General features: G+C 43.2%; 1 protein-coding gene across 1 annotated transcript in view; it reads left to right on the top strand.

Moving 5' to 3' along the window:
- The window catches only part of LOC124613502 (methyl farnesoate epoxidase-like), a 68,309-nt gene extending 48,364 nt beyond the window's left edge, over positions 1-19,945 (top strand). The window contains exons 3-4 of the mRNA XM_047142210.1: positions 19,527-19,668; positions 19,746-19,945. Coding sequence (XP_046998166.1) covers positions 19,527-19,668; positions 19,746-19,945 — 342 coding nt within the window. The remainder of the gene's footprint in view (positions 1-19,526; positions 19,669-19,745) is intronic.
- The last annotated feature ends 210 nt before the right edge of the window (positions 19,946-20,155 follow it).

Raw genomic sequence — 20,155 nt, forward strand, 5'->3', positions numbered from 1 at the left:
ACTATCTGATCCCCCCTTCCCTGTTCCATTCACGAATTGTGCGTGGGAAGAACGACTGCTTGTAAGTCTCCGTATTTGCTCTAATTTCTCGGATCTTTTCGTTGTGATCATTACGCGAGATATATGTGGGCGGTAGTAATATGTTGCCCATCTCTTCCCGGAATGTACTCTCTCGTAATTTCGATAATAAACCTCTCCGTATTGCGTAACGCCTTTCTTGAAGTGTCCGCCACTGGAGCTTGTTCAGCATCTCCGTAACGCTCTCGCGCTGACTAAATGTCCCCATGACGAATCGCGCTGCTTTTCGCTGGATCATGTCTATCTCTTCTATTAATCCAACCTGGTAAGGGTCCCATACTGATGAGCAATACTCAAGAATCGGACGAACAAGCGTTTTGTAAGCTACTTCTTTCGTCGATGAGTCACATTTTCTTAGAATTCTTCCTATGAATCTCAACCTGGCGCCTGCTTTTCCCACTATTTGTTTTATGTGATCATTCCACTTCAGATCGCTCCGGATAGTAACTCCTAAGTATTTTACGGTCGTTACCGCTTCCAATGATTTACCACCTATGGCATAATCGTACTGGAATGGATTTCTGCCCCTATGTATGCGCATTATATTACATTTATCTACGTTTAGGGAAAGCTGCCAGCTGTCGCACCATGCATTAATCCTCTGCAGGTCCTCCTGGAGTACGTACGAGTCTTCTGATGTTGCTACTTTCTTGTAGACAACCGTGTCATCTTCAAATAGCCTCACGGAGCTACCGATGTTGTCAACTAAGTCATTTATGTATATTGTAAACAATAAAGGTCCTATCACGCTTCCCTGCGGTACTCCCGAAATTACCTCTACATCTGCAGATTTTGAACCGTTAAGAATGACATGTTGTGTTCTTTCTTCTAGGAAATCCTGAATCCAATCACAAACCTGGTCCGATATTCCGTAAGCTCGTATTTTTTTCACTAAACGTAAGTGCGGAACCGTATCAAATGCCTTCCTGAAGTCCAGGAATACGGCATCAATCTGCTCGCCAGTGTCTACGGCACTGTGAATTTCTTGGGCAAATAGGGCGAGCTGAGTTTCACATGATCTCTGTTTGCGGAATCCATGTTGGTTATGATGAAGGAGATTTGTATTATCTAAGAACGTCATAATACGAGAACACAAAACATGTTCCATTATTCTACAACAGATTGACGTAAGCGAAATAGGCCTATAATTATTCGCATCTGATTTATGACCCTTCTTGAAAATGGGAACGACCTGCGCTTTCTTCCAGTCGCTAGGTACTTTACATTCTTCCAGCGATCTACGATAAATTGCTGATAGAAAGGGGGCAAGTTCTTTAGCATAATCACTGTAGAATCTTAAGGGTATCTCGTCTGGTCCGGATGCTTTTCCGCTACTAAGTGATAGCAGTTGTTTTTCAATTCCGATATCGTTTATTTCAATATTTTCCATTTTGGCGTCCGTGCGACGGCTGAAGTCAGGGACCGTGTTACGATTTTCCGCAGTGAAACAGTTTCGGAACACTGAATTCAGTATTTCTGCCTTTCTTCGGTCGTCCTCTGTTTCGGTGCCATCGTGGTCAGCTCGCATCGGACATACTCCTCTGTAAATATTCTAGCTAAACTATGTCACGAATACTCTTGTTCAATCCACACGGTCTAGGACATGGCCAGAGCACACCTCCAGTACCTAAGCCGAGAACATCGTTCGCCGCCCTGTAGTTAACCGCTGAGAGACGGAGATATGCTGCAATCACAGCCCTCGCGCTCTCGTAGCTACTTGCCTCAGCAATTCGATCTAACAAAACCTCCAAGTAGAAAAAATAATAACCAACTCGAACTCTCTCATAATCTATATCGTCCCACAAATACTTAACGTACATTTTATTTAGGCATCGAGTATATCTATCACTCTCAAACAAAAAACACTCGCCATGACGGACCTGGTGTCATGTTGCACAGTCGGCAGACACGCAAACAGCTCCTAATTTCAGTGCACAATATCAATCTGCTCCTAAATAATGCAGTACACAAACAGTAAACATCATCAGTACTCGTAATGTGCCCAAATAACGCATAGCAAAATAACAGATGCGTGCATTGAACCTGTCCCACACTAAGTCACACGTCCGACAGCTCTCAATTCACTCAAAGGTCTCTGTTCGACCCCTCAAACATGACTTGATGACAGCCGCATTCACACCTAACACCTGAGAAATTCATATCACCTAGGCGCCGAACACTACTATCCAAGCCAGGTCGCGTGCGTCGTCTGTCACTGTCCTGACTCAGTGCGATCCAACACACGTGTTAAGCCCGCATTCCATAGCTTACCGGCCTATTTGCGACACATCTCCACCTTCACGTCTGTTGTCAGAGTACCCGAGAGCGAGTTCACACACACACACACATACACACACACACACACACACACACACCGTCCACACACATCCCAGTGTTGCCCTCCCCTCACAATCTAAAACAATCATCATATTATGTAAAAAAAAAAAAAAAAAAATAAGAGCCCAGTGAACCTCTCCGAAATTGTATATTGCCCCCCGTAAATAGTTAACGCTCTCTTTCGTGTTTTCTCAGCTCATTTGCAAATTCATATTCTCACCCTAACAGAACCTGCATGGTACAGTACAATTCCAACTTGGCTTTAGTCACACCTTACACATCGTTCAGCTGATTCCATTTCCAGATCCTTGCGCATCTGATATCTGCAATTTAAGTCCGAGAAAGACATATCCATTACCTTCTGCAGCCAGTTTAGAGACAGATTGACCTCATTTACTGCAACAGGACCTTGTCTTGACCATTCGTCGGAAATGCGAGCGCCGTCGGCGACATTTCAAAGCCACATATCTGTCCATCTAAACAGCCGTCCACTCAACCCCAGGACCAGCATGGCAAAGTGGGATCTCTCTACACCTGCTCTCCAGCTATTGTCTAACCACATATACTGCACAAATGGATTCCTGAATAGCGCAGATGTCTATCCTCCCCCACATCTCCAACTCGACATGTTAGCACTGTCTCTCCCCCAGCCAGCGAACCCGACGTCATTCACCTTTCGCTGACAATATACACTCACAAATCTTAAACATTCTCATATATAAAACCATATTCATTCCTGCCAAAGCTCACTTAATAATAAAAAAGCATTCTCCCTTTCTAGGCATAGATGAGTATGCATTTATCTTCACCCATCTGATCTCTGCAATTTAAGTTGGAGAAAGACATATCTATTACCTTCCGCAACCTGTCTATAAACAGAACAATCTTAGTTACTAGAACAGGACCTTGTTTTGACCATTCGCCGGAAATGCGCGCAATGTTGTTCGCCTCAAACTAGTTACAAGTACCAATCAGTGAAAAAGTCACGAAAGTACCAATGCGATCCATCTCCAGCACGGACAAACGGAATTCACAATACTCCCCCGAATAACTCAAAGTGCGACCATCCAAGAATTCCTAACAGCTCGCCAAGTCCGACACCTCAAACTGCAGATGCCTATATGAACAAGATCATATTAAATATACACACGCTGCAGAGACCCCTTTAGAGTTTGATCACCCATACTCTAAGCGAATGAGAAGCTGCCTCTCGCCCTTGTTCGAACAGTGTTTTCTAATACGCTTTTGCACACTGCCGAGCATTTCGTCTTTCTGCCGCGACTTCGAAGTCAGTGTCTGATTCTAAACAGACATTAACACGGACTGGTGCACGGCCTCTCACAGGAAACTATACATTGCACCTTGTAAATCATATTCTTACAGTCGATAGCATAACCTCGAATAATTTTAAATAAAGGACAGCTACAATACAACGAAACTAAAAGATCCTGGTAGCGTTGTGGCGACTTTCCAAACTACCCCCCCCCCCCCCTCATATGTCGCAATGACCCAATAGCTGATAACTCTGCCCTCCATCCCTAGTGATTGTTCAGTTTGCCCACAAGTATTGGATCACCGTTTGCGGTGCTAGCAACCTCAGAAGTAGCGGTCCATCAACCAAAATTTCTTCCCCAACTCATAGAAGCATTGTCACTCAATCATTATGTGGTACCCAATGCACAGATGGTATGGATAAGACACCACGGATATACTGTAATATTATCCATCACAACTGATATCGCGAAACATTTTACAGCAAGTCCAACAATGGACAATCATGTGACAGGATGTTTTCCTACTTTCAGTATGATAGCTAAACCATACCTCGTCTACTTTGCAAGTATCATTGCGAGCATTGATAGATGACTGCTCAGTACGTCCATTCACACTTAATTCGAGAACACATATAAACGATCCAAGTATACCAGACAGCGCTATACATATTTCTGAGATCTCGCGCATAGTACTCGATCAATCTCTCTGCGTTTGGCAGTCACAGAGCAGTCTCGCCCTCCTATGTTAAAAGACCGTCCTCACCTCGGCATTGACCAGCCTATCCCGCAACATCGCTACCCAATTAATCCTCAACCGAGCAGACGAATATAGCTACGCTTCACCTCTCTTGACTGAATAGAGCTTTCCTAGTCCCAACCCCTCTTAGTGCACCACATTTCTCGAGATGTAACCAAGTCTTGGAGCTTAGCACACCATATCGATCTATAGTAACAGATCTCAAAGTGCCGTAATGTAATATCATTCAGTTAAGAAGAACAAGAATGGAGTGATATTTATATACGTAAATCATCCATTGTATCATGCGGAAAGTATTGTAGCTGCATACGACTAGAACGCAGGCTATATCACGTGACTAAAACATCCAGATAGAACACTGAAAAAAAAATCGCCCTTCAAGAACTTGTCTTTCTCTAGAACAAATGAGTCAACGTTTAAATCGTACCTAGTTGCAGATCTGTCTCAATCGATCATCCCGTACACTCTCTGTTATCCTTTAACACAGATGTGAGTAAGTTTAGACGTGAACGATTCTCTGTCCTCCTCAAAAGCATCAAATACAGTATTCAACTCGCGTGTATCACTGCTACCTCAGTAGTCATACACTATAATACGAACTCAAAGAGAAAAAATTGACTACCTTCCTTATTCCGCTCGCTTTGATGTCATCGTTTTCCTACATTCCTCTTGTTACAGCATACTTGACTCCATGTACAAATTGCCTCCCTGCGAACCAGAAGATAAGAAAGTACGTCCTCATTTTCACCGCATTTCAGTGTATATTAGGTTAGTTTATACCTATGTGCTAATCAGTTTCCGCATATCTTTCGATTTTATGTCACATCCATCCATGCAACGGCGATATAACCTAACAGAGAGTGTATGGGATGATCGATTGAGACAGAGCTGTAACTAGGTACGATTCAAACATTGACTCATTTATTATAGAGAAAGACAAGTTCTTGAAGGGCGATTTTTTTCCAGTGTTCTATCTGGATGTTTTAGTCGCGTGATATAGCCTGCGTTCTAGTCGTATGCAGCTACAATACTTTCCGCATGATACAATGGATGATTTACGTAAAAATGTGTCCAACTGTGTTGGGTATAAATATCATTCCGTTCTTGTTCTTCTTAACTGAATGCTATTAAATTAAGGCACTTTGAGATCTGTTACTATAGATCGGTATGGTGTGCTAAGCTCCAAGACTTGGTTACATCTCGAGAAATGTGGTGCACTAGGAGGGGTTAGGACTAGGAAAGCTCTATTCAGTCAAGAGAGGTGAAGCGTAGCTATATTCGTCTGCTCGGTTGAGGATTAATTGGGTAGAGATGTTGCGGGATAGGCTGGTCAATGCCGAGGTGAGGACGGTCTTTTAACATAGGAGGGCGAGACTGCTCTGTGACCGCCAAACGCAGAGAGATTGATCGAGTACTATGCGCGAGATCTCAGAACTATGTATAGCGCTGTCTGGTATACTTGGATCGTTTATATGTGTTCTCGAATTATGTGTGAATGGACGTACTGAGCAGTCATCTATCAATGTTCGCAATGATACTTGCATAGTAGATGAGGTATGGTTTAGCTATAATACTGAAATTAGGAAAACATGCTGTCACGTGATTGTCCAGTGTTGGACTTGCTGTATAATTTTTCGCGATATCAGTTGTGATGGATAATATCACAGTAGATCCGTAGTGTCTTATCCATACCATACGTGCATTGGGTACCACATAATGATTGAGTGACAATGCTTCTATGAGTTGGGGAACAAATTTTGGTTGATGGACCGCAACTTCTGGAGTTGCTAGCACCGAAAACGGTGATCCCATACTTGTGCACAAAAGAACAATCACTAGGGGTGGAAGGCAGAGTTATCAACTATTGGGTCATTGCGACATATGAGTTTAAATGTAGAGGCCGTCGATCACTTTCGGGGGGGAAGTTTGGAAAGTCGCCATAACACCACCAGGCTCTTCTAGTTTCGTTGTGTTGTGGCTGTCCTTTATTTAAAATTATTCAATGTTATGCTATCGACTGTAAGAATATGATTTACAGGTCTTAGGCGCTGCAGTCATGGACTGTGCGGCTGGTCCCGGGGGAGGTTCGAGTCCCCCCTCGGGCATGGGTGTGTGTGTTTGTCCTTAGGATAATTTAGATTAAGTAGTGTGTAAGCTTAGGGACTGATGACCTTAGCAGATGAGTCCCATAAGATTTCACACACATTTGAACATTTGAATATGATTTACAAGGTGCTAGGCATAGCTTCAAGTGAGAGGCCATGCATCAGTCCGTGTTAATGTCTGTGCAGGGAAGGAATTCTAGCTTGTCAGAGGCTGAAGTACTAGGACTGTGCTTAATATCGACGAGTACAAGGTGAATTTTATAATATTATATTAAAAATATTTTTGGTCTTCTAACACGCGAGTCTGGAAATGTCTGTATAAAAGGGAGCAGGCTCTGATCAGAAAGACTGACACGTTTCTGCCAACGGGAAAAGGCTCTCGGATTAGCTGAACTGTTCTTAGGGCGACTTGGGTCGACTGAGGGTGTATTGATGTAAAATTGCTATTTTCTACCGTATAGGAAAAATGAATTTTATCTTTATTACAAGGACAATGTGTATGTTGGAATATTGTTATCATTGGTCTGTGTTTAAGTATATCATATTAAATGCCCTATCCTCGCTGAGAAGGGTGTGTATGTAGGTAAAAGTATTTGCATATTTGACTACATGTATGTGTAATTTAGTACGTTTAATTGTTCACCGATTATGATTATCTGTGGAAAAAGGAATTATTATGTTCTATTGAGCTGGGTTGTATGTGGGGGGCCTAAATGCTTATTCAAAATTATTAACGGGGTGGGTGGCATATAAGTAGAACAAGTTCTGGGAAAGTGTGTGTTGAAGGACTGAGCGAGTGGATGACACGACGCATTATGACTGTATCATTAGGACTGGTAAATAAATGTTGGATAACCTAAATTAAGGTCTTTTTTTATCTTTATAATCATATGTATGACTTCTGCCTGGAATTAAGTTCGTCTATTTGTCTAAATGCATACAAATATATGAATAGAAAGGGAAATTGTTTTTTTTTTATTACGTGAGTTTTGACAGGAGTGAGTAGGCTTATATATATATATATATATATATATATATATATATATATATATATATATATAATTTAGATTAAGTAGTGTATATATATATATATATATATATATATATATATATATATATATATATGCGAGTGTTTAAGATTTGTGAGTGGAAACTGTCAGTACAGCGTGAATGACGTTGGGTTCGCTGGCTGGGGGAGAGACAGTGTTTACACTTCGAGTTGGAGATGAGGGGGAGGATAGAGATCTGCGCTATTCAGGAATCCATTTGTGAAGCGTATGTGGTTAGACAGTAGCTGGAGAGCAGGTGTACAGAGAGCTCATTTTGGCATACTGGTCCTGAGGCTGAGTGGACGGCTGTTTAGATGGACAGATATGTGGCTTTGAAATGTCACCGGTGGCGCTCGCATTACCGGCGAATGGTCAAGACAAGGTCCTGTTGCAGTAAATGAGGTCAATCTGTCTCTAAACAGGCTGCAGAAGGTAATGGATATGTCTTTCTCGGACTTAAATTGCAGATATCAGATGCGCAAGGATCTGGAAATGGGATCAGCTGAACGATGTGTAGGGTGTGACTAAAGCCAAGTTGGAACTGCACTGTACCATGCAGGTTCGGGAAAGGTGACACGTCTCGCACTGGGTGCAGCCATCTTGAATAATGGTAATTGCGTAATCAACTGACGTGATGACAGAGCGCTCTGGCGGGTGTGATAGGAGCTAAACACAGTTGAACTTGGAGCCATTTTTGTTAGGTAAACGAATTGTACGATCTTCCGCCAAAATTCAAACTCCCTACCAAAATCGGACATCTTGAATGAGGCCCTCTGCTGGTGGCGATGTGTACTAATCCAGTTGGACTCCGCACCTCGTGGCGAACACACGCGCATGATATAAACAATAATAAATAATAAATTATAATAAATGATCATACATCATAATAAATAATAACAAATAACTGGAGCAGCTGTCCGAATGCAGAGACCTGTTGGAGTGTGTCGATTTGTAAGAGTTAACTTTGATGTCCTCTAGACGACTGAATAGCGAAGTAATAGTATGTGTTGGGCGGCTTTGGTGATCAAGAAAGAATTTGAGATGATGATTGATTTCGGTTGGAGTGTTATTCGATCCGATGTAGATTGTTAGGTTGACTACTTCCGCACATTTGCTTCCTTTATTTCGTTGAGTGAAGATCGATTGTGGTGTGTTGGATACACGCTTGTCTGTTCTCTAGACCTAGGACAGACCTTAGTTGACGTGTAAGTTATAGCCAAGATCGCGAATATGTTACTTGACTGTGACCGGTATTCGAGAGGGGAAATATCATTTTGCGTATGTTTGTTTCTAGTTAGTCAGTGCTTTACAGCATGCTGCACATAAATGAAGTTCGGCGTTTGTAGAGAATTAATTTGAAGTCTATATCTTGGGAATTATGATGAACTAGTGATCGGTAGGGTGTAGCCTAGTGCATGATATTGAGAAGTACAGCTAAAATCGTGTAATATTATGGAGAAAGTACAAGTGTTTTTGCAGTCTATGAGTCTGAGGTTGTTTGTAGAAAAGCGAACAGACAAGGAAGGAGAGACACTAAAGCGTTTGTGCTCCGGGGGGACGATACTGAATTTGTAAAAAGAGTTCTGAGGGTGACTTAGGTCTGCTGGTGTAAGAGGGAAGATTAACTATGAGTGTCGGGTCTGTAGAGAGAAAGAGCAGATTGACGGTGCTTTCCTAGGATTGGAAAGCATTGAGGTATATAGACGCTGTAGCAATAGGAAATTTTTTTTCACAATATGTAGAGATATACTGGATAAGTGCACTGTTTTGTGTCAATGTGTATATACTGTATTGTAAAGTTAATGTGGTTTACATTGTGTAGCGTTGTATATATTGCATTGTAAAGTTAATATTGTTTAAGTTATGTGATAAGTAGAGAGGAGGTTGTAAGGACAGTAGAGATATTTCCAGAGTAACAGGGGTCAAGAGAGTGTGTTTCCGGTACTTAGCTCATTGTCGAATGACAATCAATTGAGACCGCGATCGTAACATTTAACTGTAAGTATAATGACATCAACGACTTTGGTATTTGGTAGTATGAATATCAATGTTTGTATAAAAAAAGCGAGGAAGAAGAAAAAGTAACGCATTTGTGTTGAGGGGAAGCGATCGCCGAAATTGTGGAACAATTCTGAGAGGGACTTATGTCCGTTGATGTAGAAGGGCAGATTACCGCTGAGTGTCACGTGTGTAGAAAGAAAGAGCAGGTTCACAGCGCTTCCTCAGGAATGGAGAGCATTGGGGCATATAGTCGGTATTGTAAAATTACTGTGGCTTACATTGTGTAGGGTTTGTATATAATGGATTGTAAAGTTAGTATTGCTTATGTTATGGGATGAGTAGAGAGGATGGCCGTGTGTGTGTGTGTGTGAGTGTATGTGTGTGTGTGTGTGTATAGATTGAGGGGACTGTGGAGGTAATTTAGCGATCTCTGTAAAAGTAAGCACAGAAAGCCCCAGAAAGAAAAGCAGTATGGTACTTCGGTAACGAGTCCTTAGGAAATTAGACCTGTAAATTCGATAAGAAGGAATAAGACTGATTAATCGGTTGTTCTGGGATATAGGAGGGTTGAGAACATTTGCGTATGTTGAGAGCTGGATGGGTAGGAGATTAGGAGCGCATTCAGTATTATTTTCGTCAACAAGTTCTGTTAGGGTGAGAATTTGAATTTACAAATGAGCTGAGAAAACACGAAAGAGAGCGTTAACTATTTACGGGGGGCAATATACAATTTCGGAGAGGTTCACTGGGCTCTTATTTTTTTTTTTTTTTTACATAATATGATGATTGTTATAGATTGTGAGGGGAGGGCAACACTGGGATGTGTGTGGACGGTGTGTGTGTGTGTGTATGTGTGTGTGTGTGAACTCGCTCTCGGGTACTCTGACAACAGACGTGAAGGTGGAGATGTGTCGCAAATAGGCCGGTAAGCTATGGAATGCGGGCTTAACACGTGTGTTGGATCGCACTGAGTCAGGACAGTGACAGACGACGCACGCGACCTGGCTTGGATAGTAGTGTTCGGCGCCTAGGTGATATGAATTTCTCAGGTGTTAGGTGTGAATGCGGCTGTCATCAAGTCATGTTTGAGGGGTCGAACAGAGACCTTTGAGTGAATTGAGAGCTGTCGGACGTGTGACTTAGTGTGGGACAGGTTCAATGCACGCATCTGTTATTTTGCTATGCGTTATTTGGGCACATTACGAGTACTGATGATGTTTACTGTTTGTGTACTGCATTATTTAGGAGCAGATTGATATTGTGCACTGAAATTAGGAGCTGTTTGCGTGTCTGCCGACTGTGCAACATGACACCAGGTCCGTCATGGCGAGTGTTTTTTGTTTGAGAGTGATAGATATACTCGATGCCTAAATAAAATGTACGTTAAGTATTTGTGGGACGATATAGATTATGAGAGAGTTCGAGTTGGTTATTATTTTTTCTACTTGGAGGTTTTGTTAGATCGAATTGCTGAGGCAAGTAGCTACGAGAGCGCGAGGGCTGTGATTGCAGCATATCTTCGTCTCTCAGCGGTTAACTACAGGGCGGCGAACGATGTTCTCGGCTTAGATACTGGAGGTGTGCTCTGGCCATGTCCTAGACCGTGTGGATTGAACAAGAGCATTCGTGACATAGTTTAGCTAGAATATTTACAGAGGAGTATGTCCGATGCGAGTATAAAGGTCCATGCTGTGATGTGGGCGGTCTCGCGCTCGTGGTGTGTGAGAGAGGCAAAGCCGACGATTTTGAATTATCACAGGTGACTTAGGTTAGTGGCTTCGTTTGCCACAATTTTCTTGTGTTGGTGGCGAAACACGAAGTGACCCGCAGAATTCAAACTTGGCTTATTTCTATAGAAAAAATGTGATATACTTTAGTAAACGGCAGTACACATTAGTACATGTTAGCCGACGAACATGGGTGGATAAGGGGCCGTGGTGGTCGGTAGGGGCTTTAACTATTTCATTCTGAGTCCAGGTGGGCGTGGCACTGGAGGAAAATTGATTCCCGGTCTAGGTGGACGTGGCAGTTTTCCGCATCAGAGAGGTTAATTAATTGATCAATTTAACTAAGTAGTCATGAGAACTTTCTTACATTCACTTGCGGAGGTACTAAGCTCGGCGCGCGCAAAGGCTCACGCGTACGGGCGTGTGGTTTCGCGACGATCTTCGATTAGGTAAGTGCAGAATGTGAATTGAATAAGGAGAGTCGGTTGATCGATTAACTTAGCGATTGACGTCGTGGCGAGCTCATGTGCTGGACGACCTGTTGTGGCGTCATGGCGGATTCCACTCTCGAGCAAACTTTGGCGCCAAACGTGTGGCAGGGCATTCTTTGTCAACCAGGTGCTGGATCAACCGAACGACCGTTATGAAGTCTGCATCGGCAGGTTCCAACCTGTCCAGCGAACATCTTTGGCGCCAACTGGTCGGTGGGGATGGACCCCACTGTCCACGAAAACATCTTTACATCGCTGGACCATTGCGGGCCTGCGAAGCGAGTCGGCGGCAGTAGGCTGTGACATGAGGGGTCGCCGCACCAGCAGCGGGCACTGACGCATCCGACGGCCATCACGTGGGGCGACCGCTCGCTTGCCGGTGGCGCGCCGTCCGGTGTGGGTCGGCGGCGACCATATGAACTAATTCAGTTGGACTGGGGACCTCGTGGCAGCTGGACTGCGATCTCTAGAATGTGTACTATGTTGGAGAACAAGTGATGACGGTACTGTTTGAAATAAAGACTTCAGTCCCTTCCCCCCTGCAAAATCAAAGGACGTGACTTAGGTTAGTATAAGTACACTTCATTGTTTGACGTGATTCTGATAGGTTACCAGTGAAAAAAGATAAGTGACGGAGAAAGTTCGTACGTGTCATCGATTATAGTGTTGGGATTTGAACTTGTGATAGATTTTTGTTATGGATGTAAGGAAAATGGCTTTCACGCCGAGAAAATCGGACATCTTGACTAAACAATAAGTGATAATAATAAATAGAAGTACTGTTTTTGAGACATTATCGTGTTGGAATTTGAATTTGGCGCAATTTTCTAGTGGAGGTAGGCCTATAATAATAAATAATAATAATAACACATGATAATAAATGATAATGAATGATAATAATTGACAATGAGTGATAATGAATGTTAATAAATGATAGTGAATAATAATGGATAATAATAAATAAAAGTAAGGTTTTGCAGCCGTTATTGTGCTGGAATTTGAATTTGGAGGGAATTTTCTAGTGGAGGCAGGTCAATAATGATAAATAATAATAATCGATAATAAATGATAATGAATGTTAAGAAATGATAATCAATAATAATGAATAATAATAAGGACAAGTACGGTTTTGGATGCATTATCTTGTTGGAATTTGAATTTCGGTGCTATTCTTTCAGGAGGCTTAGTTTAGTGGATGTAGCCCAATTGGTCTATTTTCCCGCCAAAATTCAAAATTCCTTCCATTTTTTCTGGAGGTTAGGTTAGTGGACATAGCACAATTGGCCTATTTTCCCGCCAAAAGGCGCCATCTTGGATGACGTCATGTGCTGTTGCCAAGTCTACGTGACGCCATCTTGGATGACGTCATCGCCGTCATCTTGAATAAATTTGGCAATAATGCAGCGTGTCGTGACACATAGGTTGCCCTACTACTATCGGTCCCTAGGGTTACACACTACTTAAACCAACTTAATCTAACTTATGCTAAGAACAACACACACAACCATGCCCGAGGGAGGACTCGAACCTTCGGCGGGAGTACTTATATAGTGCCAAATATTATTCACAACCTATACAAAAGAGTTACATGTTTTCACTTGTTACTGTGCGTCGAAGTAGTCACCAGCGTTGTGTATAACCCGTTGCCAGCGATGTGGAAGGCGTGGTATACCTTTAGCAGAGCCTTTTCTGTTGATGGTGCCAATAGAGCGGTCTACTTTGAAGGACATTGACAGGCGAAGACATGTTACTCTTTTGTATCGGTTGTGAATAAATAGTTGCCACCATTTAAGTTCCAACCCTCGTAGTTCATCGTAACGGCAATCTAATACCGGCGCTCATGACATTCCTGCTATCCGCTTCGTTGACTGTGTGCTGTCTGGTGTAGAGGGTTGCAGTTATACATATAGATAAATTGCAGGGAATGCCCTATTGCGAAATGCTGTATCAAACTCCCAAAGCCATCTTGTCCATCACATCTGGTAGACTTGCAAGTAGTCTGGACATAACCCAGTTGTTCAGATTCATATCTGTAGTGATTTTGAGTCAGTGACACGATTTGGTGAGATTCTGTCATCATTATGCCCACGTTTTTTTGGAATTTACTGCGAGTGAGATATGTTCTGTTCTTCATGTTACTAAAAAATCAGCGGCATACTGTTGGGTTCAGACCTCAAACACTGTTGTTCTGCACACGTCAGATGTTCGCTATCATCACACTGGTCAGGGATGTGCCTATTGATAACAGTCCATTTTTGTAAGTACAATCTATAAAGAACTGTGTCAGATGACAAGATGGAAGCTTACCATAGACGTTGGCGAAAACCTGAAGCATGTTTGCAATCCGTGAAAACTGTGTACAGTATCACCCTCGAGAGTTCCAGAAATTTCAAAGGTATATCACCAACTAAATACGTAAACACAGTGCACTCGAGAGATGAAGCATCACTAAATGATTGAAATTATATGTTCGAAGCCACTCCCCTACGTATTTAGTTCTTCCGCATTTCCCCCATGTTCACAACCCTTTCTCTATTCCGCTCATATGTTCACGATGGTGACGTGGATGTTGCGATTTTTTAACTTTTTCTCAGCGTGGTTGACTGTTTGTACGGTTTCGGACTGCGCGGCCACTCCCGCCGGAGGTTCGAGTCCTCCCTCGGCCATGGGTGTGTGTGTTGTTCTTAGCGTAAGGTAGTTTAAGTAGTGTGTAAGTCTAGGAACCGATTACCTCAGCAGTTTGGTCCTTTTGGAATTCACACACATTTGAACGGTTTCGGATTTCTGTACAAACGATTCCACTTTGCACGCGATATTTCGCCATATTAGTTGTCTTCTTTATGTGCTCTGACTTTTGATGTTAGTTGCGTTCGTCTCAGTGTCACTACCAGCGTCTATTTCAGAATCGAATCTACATAGGTGCTCTACAAGTCTCCACACAGCGCATGTTGCAGAACAACTTTCCTGTTCCATACGACAGCAGCCAATGCACCAAATGACATCATGTGGTGTCTGTATAACCAGCCACGTACTCTGTCAAGTAGCTTCATCTATATTGTGAGGAAAATATCTAGTACCTCTACAGTGCTTATAAGCGTGTTTCCAACAGACCATTGTAGTACTGGTCTGTTGATTTTACTTTAACATTTCGACCTAAGGATTGTTGGATGGCGCTAATTCATGTCTAACACATTATCAGTGCTTTTATCACAAACCAGGAAACACGTTTTACTGACGACCTATTTTCTACTTCTCGAGGTTAGTGTGTATTCCATCTGATGCCATATGCGTCAGTGTTTGTGTCTCACAGAATCAACTATATATTGGATCTAAAAGGCATACCAGAACTGCAGTTACTCATAGCAGTCACTATACGATTTTTATGCTGCATTTTCATCCCCTTGAAATCCCTTCCTAGATGATGGTGTGGCAGGTGCTGGAAACAGATTTGCTACATTGGAACGTTAATAGCGACGCGTTCCAGAGGACTGAAAGATCTGAATTAGCTCCCACAAACGTTGCATACACTTCATCGCAACACCATGTCCTTCAAGCACAACAGTCACATCCTGTTCTACAATTAGTGTATGGCTGAGTGTGAAGTCATGTAACCGACTGTGTGGGGGGGAACAGCCCATATCGGACACTATGCATTCCAAACTTCAGGTATAGACACATCACAATAGACAAGCTCCTGTTTGTCGGCTCGGTATGCTTGCCCCACGTTATGTCACACAGTGCACCGGCTGCTCTCGTAACCTTCCAGTTATTCCACACTAGACTCCCGAAGATGAATTTCGTTGCTGGCATGTGGAGCGTCCAGGTATTGCCGCGGAAGCTGTCCTCGGCATGAGATGCAATAGCACTGTGCAGACGAGGCACCTGGTGGACTTGGCAGTTCTGTAAGCGGACCGGCGCAAGTGGCAAATGCTTGAAAGTAGTTACAACTATTTGATAAGCGTGCAGGCTGCACCAGCGATAAATGTCCACAGTGATTCTTATTGAATTCCACCACATTTTAAAATTAAGACAAGTGATTTTTAAAAATTTTTACCATTTTAAATTTAGGATATGTACATTTCTGAATACCCCACTACTTTAAACTTAGGGAAAGTGAGCTGTTGGGTTCTAAAAATGGTTCAAATGGCTCTGAGCACTATGCGACTTAACTTCTGAGGTCATCAGTCGCCTAGAACTTAAAACTAATTAAACCTAACCAACCTAAGGACATCACACACATCCATGCCCGAGGCAGGATTCGAATCTGCGACCGTAGCGGTCGCTCGGCTCCAGACTGTAGCGCCTAGAACCGCACGGCCACTCCGGCCGGCTGGGTTCTAAACTTAAGGTGTCAATCGTTCAAACTGTACAAAGGGAATGGGGAATACTTTATAAACTGTAACATCGGGAATTTGATTCTTGAATCTCCCACAGGTTAAAATTAAGCACCTGATTCCGTAATTACAAGGGAAACGTCCCATCTCATCTCCTTCAGATTTATTGGTAAGATGACACAGTGGATAGTCCGTTAAAAACTGATAACAGGTGAAGCATGAAAATGGGAAGAAGGTGTACTGAACTGTAAAAAGAAGCAAAATAGAAACAGTGGACTGTCCTAGCTTAACAAGTGAAACATCGAGCGAACTGGAAAAGCAATGGCGTCGTGGTTAAGGCGTCATGGTGGTGGACTAGAAAGAGGAAGAGCCGTGTTCGAAACTCTATCATGCGATTTATTTTCCTTTATTTTTTTTACAACATTATGAACTGTCCGTCCTGTCATAGAGCTGTCTGTTCTCTTTCTGTAGTCTTAGCAGTTGTCATACCAGACACTGGTTATAGAAAATGAGTGAAGTGGTAAGAATAAATTACCGTCGTGAACAAATGTGATGGATAGTGAGAGCAGGCGGGATACCACGTAAACGCCTCACAGAAATGAAAACAACAAATAGACGGGTGTGAACTATGTTACAACAAAGGAATTCAAGAGTCAAAACTTCCAAAACGGAACAAAACTTCAAAAACGCTAAAAACAAATCTATTGTCAGAGCACAGAGAAAATGTGTCAATGTGAAACTGTTGCGTTCGTTTGTTGCAGCATATGTAACAAATTATTATGTTTTCATCATCTTTTTTTTATTTTTTTTATTTTATTTTTATTTTTTTTTTGTTTTTTTTTTTTTTTAATGATCACATACACATTCATACGAACACCTAACTCAGGCAAGGAGGCGTATCTCAGTCAATCACTAGGCGTACAAATTAGGTGCGTCGAGAAGATAATCCTGTCATGTGACACACGTACTGTCACTAACGCCATGTATGCACATCAGACGTGTTGTCCGGTGGAGTATTCGGCTGAATTGTCGCCTTGTCGTTTGCAATTCCCGTTCGAAAGCCACTCCCTTTCGACTGCTAATCGAGCAGTTGTGCAGAATCAACTTTCGTTGTAGGTCCCTTACTTACACCTCACTGATACAAACGGACGTTACAGCACGACACAGACACAAATTTGAATACAGCGAACAGCGGGGGAAAAATTAGGGTGACGGAGCTTTGAACAGAGCTCTCTTACTTTGCAGTTCAACACCGTAACCATTCATCCACGACACCTTGGATGTTGCAGACAGCTCTATGTTAAACTTCTTGCACTTGGTCAGTGTACTGTTTCTACACTCCTGGAAATTGAAATAAGAACACCGTGAATTCATTGTCCCAGGAAGGGGAAACTTTATTGACATATTTCTGGGGTCAGATACATCACATGATCACACTGACAGAACCACAGGCACATAGACACAGGCAACAGAGCATGCACAATGTCGGCACTAGTACAATGTATATCCACCTTTCGCAGCAATGCAGGCTGCTATTCTCCCATGGAGACGATCGTAGAGATGCTGGATGTAGTCCTGTGGAACGGCTTACCATGCCATTTCCACCTGGCGCCTCAGTTGGACCAGCGTTCGTGCTGGACGTGCAGACCGCGTGAGACGACGCTTCATCCAGTCCCAAACATGCTCAATGGGGGACAGATCCGGAGATCTTGCTGGGCAGGGTAGTTGACTTACACCTTCTAGAGCACGTTGGGTGGCACGGGATACATGCGGACGTGCATTGTCCTGTTGGAACAGCAAGTTCCCTTGCCGGTCTAGGAATGGTAGAACGATGGGTTCGATGACGGTTTGGATGTACCGTGCACTATTCAGTGTCCCCTCGACGATCACCAGTGGTGTACGGCCAGTGTAGGAGATCGCTCCCCACACCATGATGCCGGGTGTTGGCCCTGTGTGCCTCGGTCGTATGCAGTCCTGATTGTGGCGCTCACCTGCACGGCGCCAAACACGCATACGACCATCATTGGCACCAAGGCAGAAGCGACTCTCATCGCTGAAGACGACACGTCTCCATTCGTCCCTCCATTCACGCCTGTCGCGACACCACTGGAGGCGGGCTGCACGATGTTGGGGCGTGAGCGGAAGACGGCCTAACGGTGTGCGGGAGCGTAGCCCAGCTTCATGGAGACGGTTGCGAATGGTCCTCGCCGATACCCCAGGAGCAACAGTGTCCCTAATTTGCTGGGAAGTGGCGGTGCGGTCCCCTACGGCACTGCGTAGGATCCTACGGTCTTGGCGTGCATCCGTGCGTCGCTGCGGTCCGGTCCCAGGTCGACTGGCACGTGCACCTTCCGTCGACCACTGGCGACAACATCGACGTACTGTGGAGACCTCACGCCCCACGTGTTGAGCAATTCGGTGGTACGTCCACCCGGCCTCCTGCATGCCCACTATACGCCCTCGCTCAAAGTCCGTCAACTGCACATACGGTTCACGTCCACGCTGTCGCGGCATGCTACCAGTGTTAAAGACTGCGATGGAGCTCCGTATGCCACGGCAAACTGGCTGACACTGACGGCGGCGGTGCACAAATGCTGCGCAGGTAGCGCCATTCGACGGCCAACACCGCGGTTCCTGGTGTGTCCGCTGTGCCGTGCGTGTGATCATTGCTTGTACAGCCCTCTCGCAGTGTCCGGAGCAAGTATGGTGGGTCTGACACACCGGTGTCAATGTGTTCTTTTTTTCCATTTCCAGGAGTGTATTTTGCTAGTGTGTGTGTGTGTGTGTGTGTGTGTGTGTGTGTGCGCGTGTGTGCGCGCACGCGCGCGTGGGCAACGATATGCATCGGTGCCTCTTACGAAAAAAAATGTGACTCAGATTTCGAGATGTGGTACGATAGAACTTTTCCTGTGGTTGAAATTATGCAAAATAAACGTTCTATTTACACTTTTACAATGCTCAGAAAAGCATTAAAATAATAAAACACCTCCTGGAAGCTCAACACGTCGTAACTTCATTAATTAGAATTGGATCATTTGCTGAAAAACTGACTACTATGCCATGGACAACCATTACTAATACACAAGTATGGGCCTGCCTCTAAGAGGCCATACCCTGTAAATGTGCAGTGCTAACGTTAGTTTGAACTGGAATGTACGGAAGAGTCCTGATATACCTTCAAAGCAGGTTGGGTAGTATATATACAAATTTTTAAATTCAAAACATTTCAGTTATACTGTTAATTATAGGCTGAAAAGTAATATCAACAAAAGTAACACTGCTATCTCTAATGTGTACTTAAAAACAGAAGTTTATATTGCTTTCTAACTTTAATCAGACATTAACTTGAAGCAACTGTTGTTTTTTTATACAGAATACAGTTGTCCTGGTAAATATCTGGGCGCTGCATATGGATAAAGACCACTGGGGTGATCCCGAAGTGTATCGACCAGAGCGTTTCATTACTGAAGCTGGGAAGTTTAGAGAGGATGACGCGTTCTTACCATTTGGTCTTGGTGAGTTATTGACAATGTAATGAGTTATGGTAAGGTAATTTGTGATCCATACCTGACAACTTCGATTTTTCTTTCAGGTCGTCGTCGATGTTTGGGAGAGCATTTGGCAAAATGTTGCTTATTTCAAATGTTTACCGGAATCTTGCAAAAATTTCAACTGCTTCCAGCTGATAGTACTAACCTGAAGTACTCTACTCTTGAGGGGGTTACCCTTGCACCAAAACCTTATGACATTATTTTCAAATCTCGTAAATATTGCAACGCCGCAGAAATGTAATGATTGTCATCATTGTAACTAAAAATGAAATCTAATAGGTGAACATGTTTTACTGAATTGAAATTGAGGTGACAATGTTCAGTAAAACGAAAGTTCATTAACCTTTTTCCATACTGCCATATCAACACTTCCAATTTTCCTTCCTTGAATTTGTGAGAATCTACAACAGTTCGTAAAACTTGGTTACACTTGATCAAGAATATGAGTGTT

Source organism: Schistocerca americana, chromosome 4 (assembly GCF_021461395.2).
Source record: "Schistocerca americana isolate TAMUIC-IGC-003095 chromosome 4, iqSchAmer2.1, whole genome shotgun sequence".
NCBI lineage: Eukaryota > Metazoa > Arthropoda > Insecta > Orthoptera > Acrididae > Schistocerca > Schistocerca americana.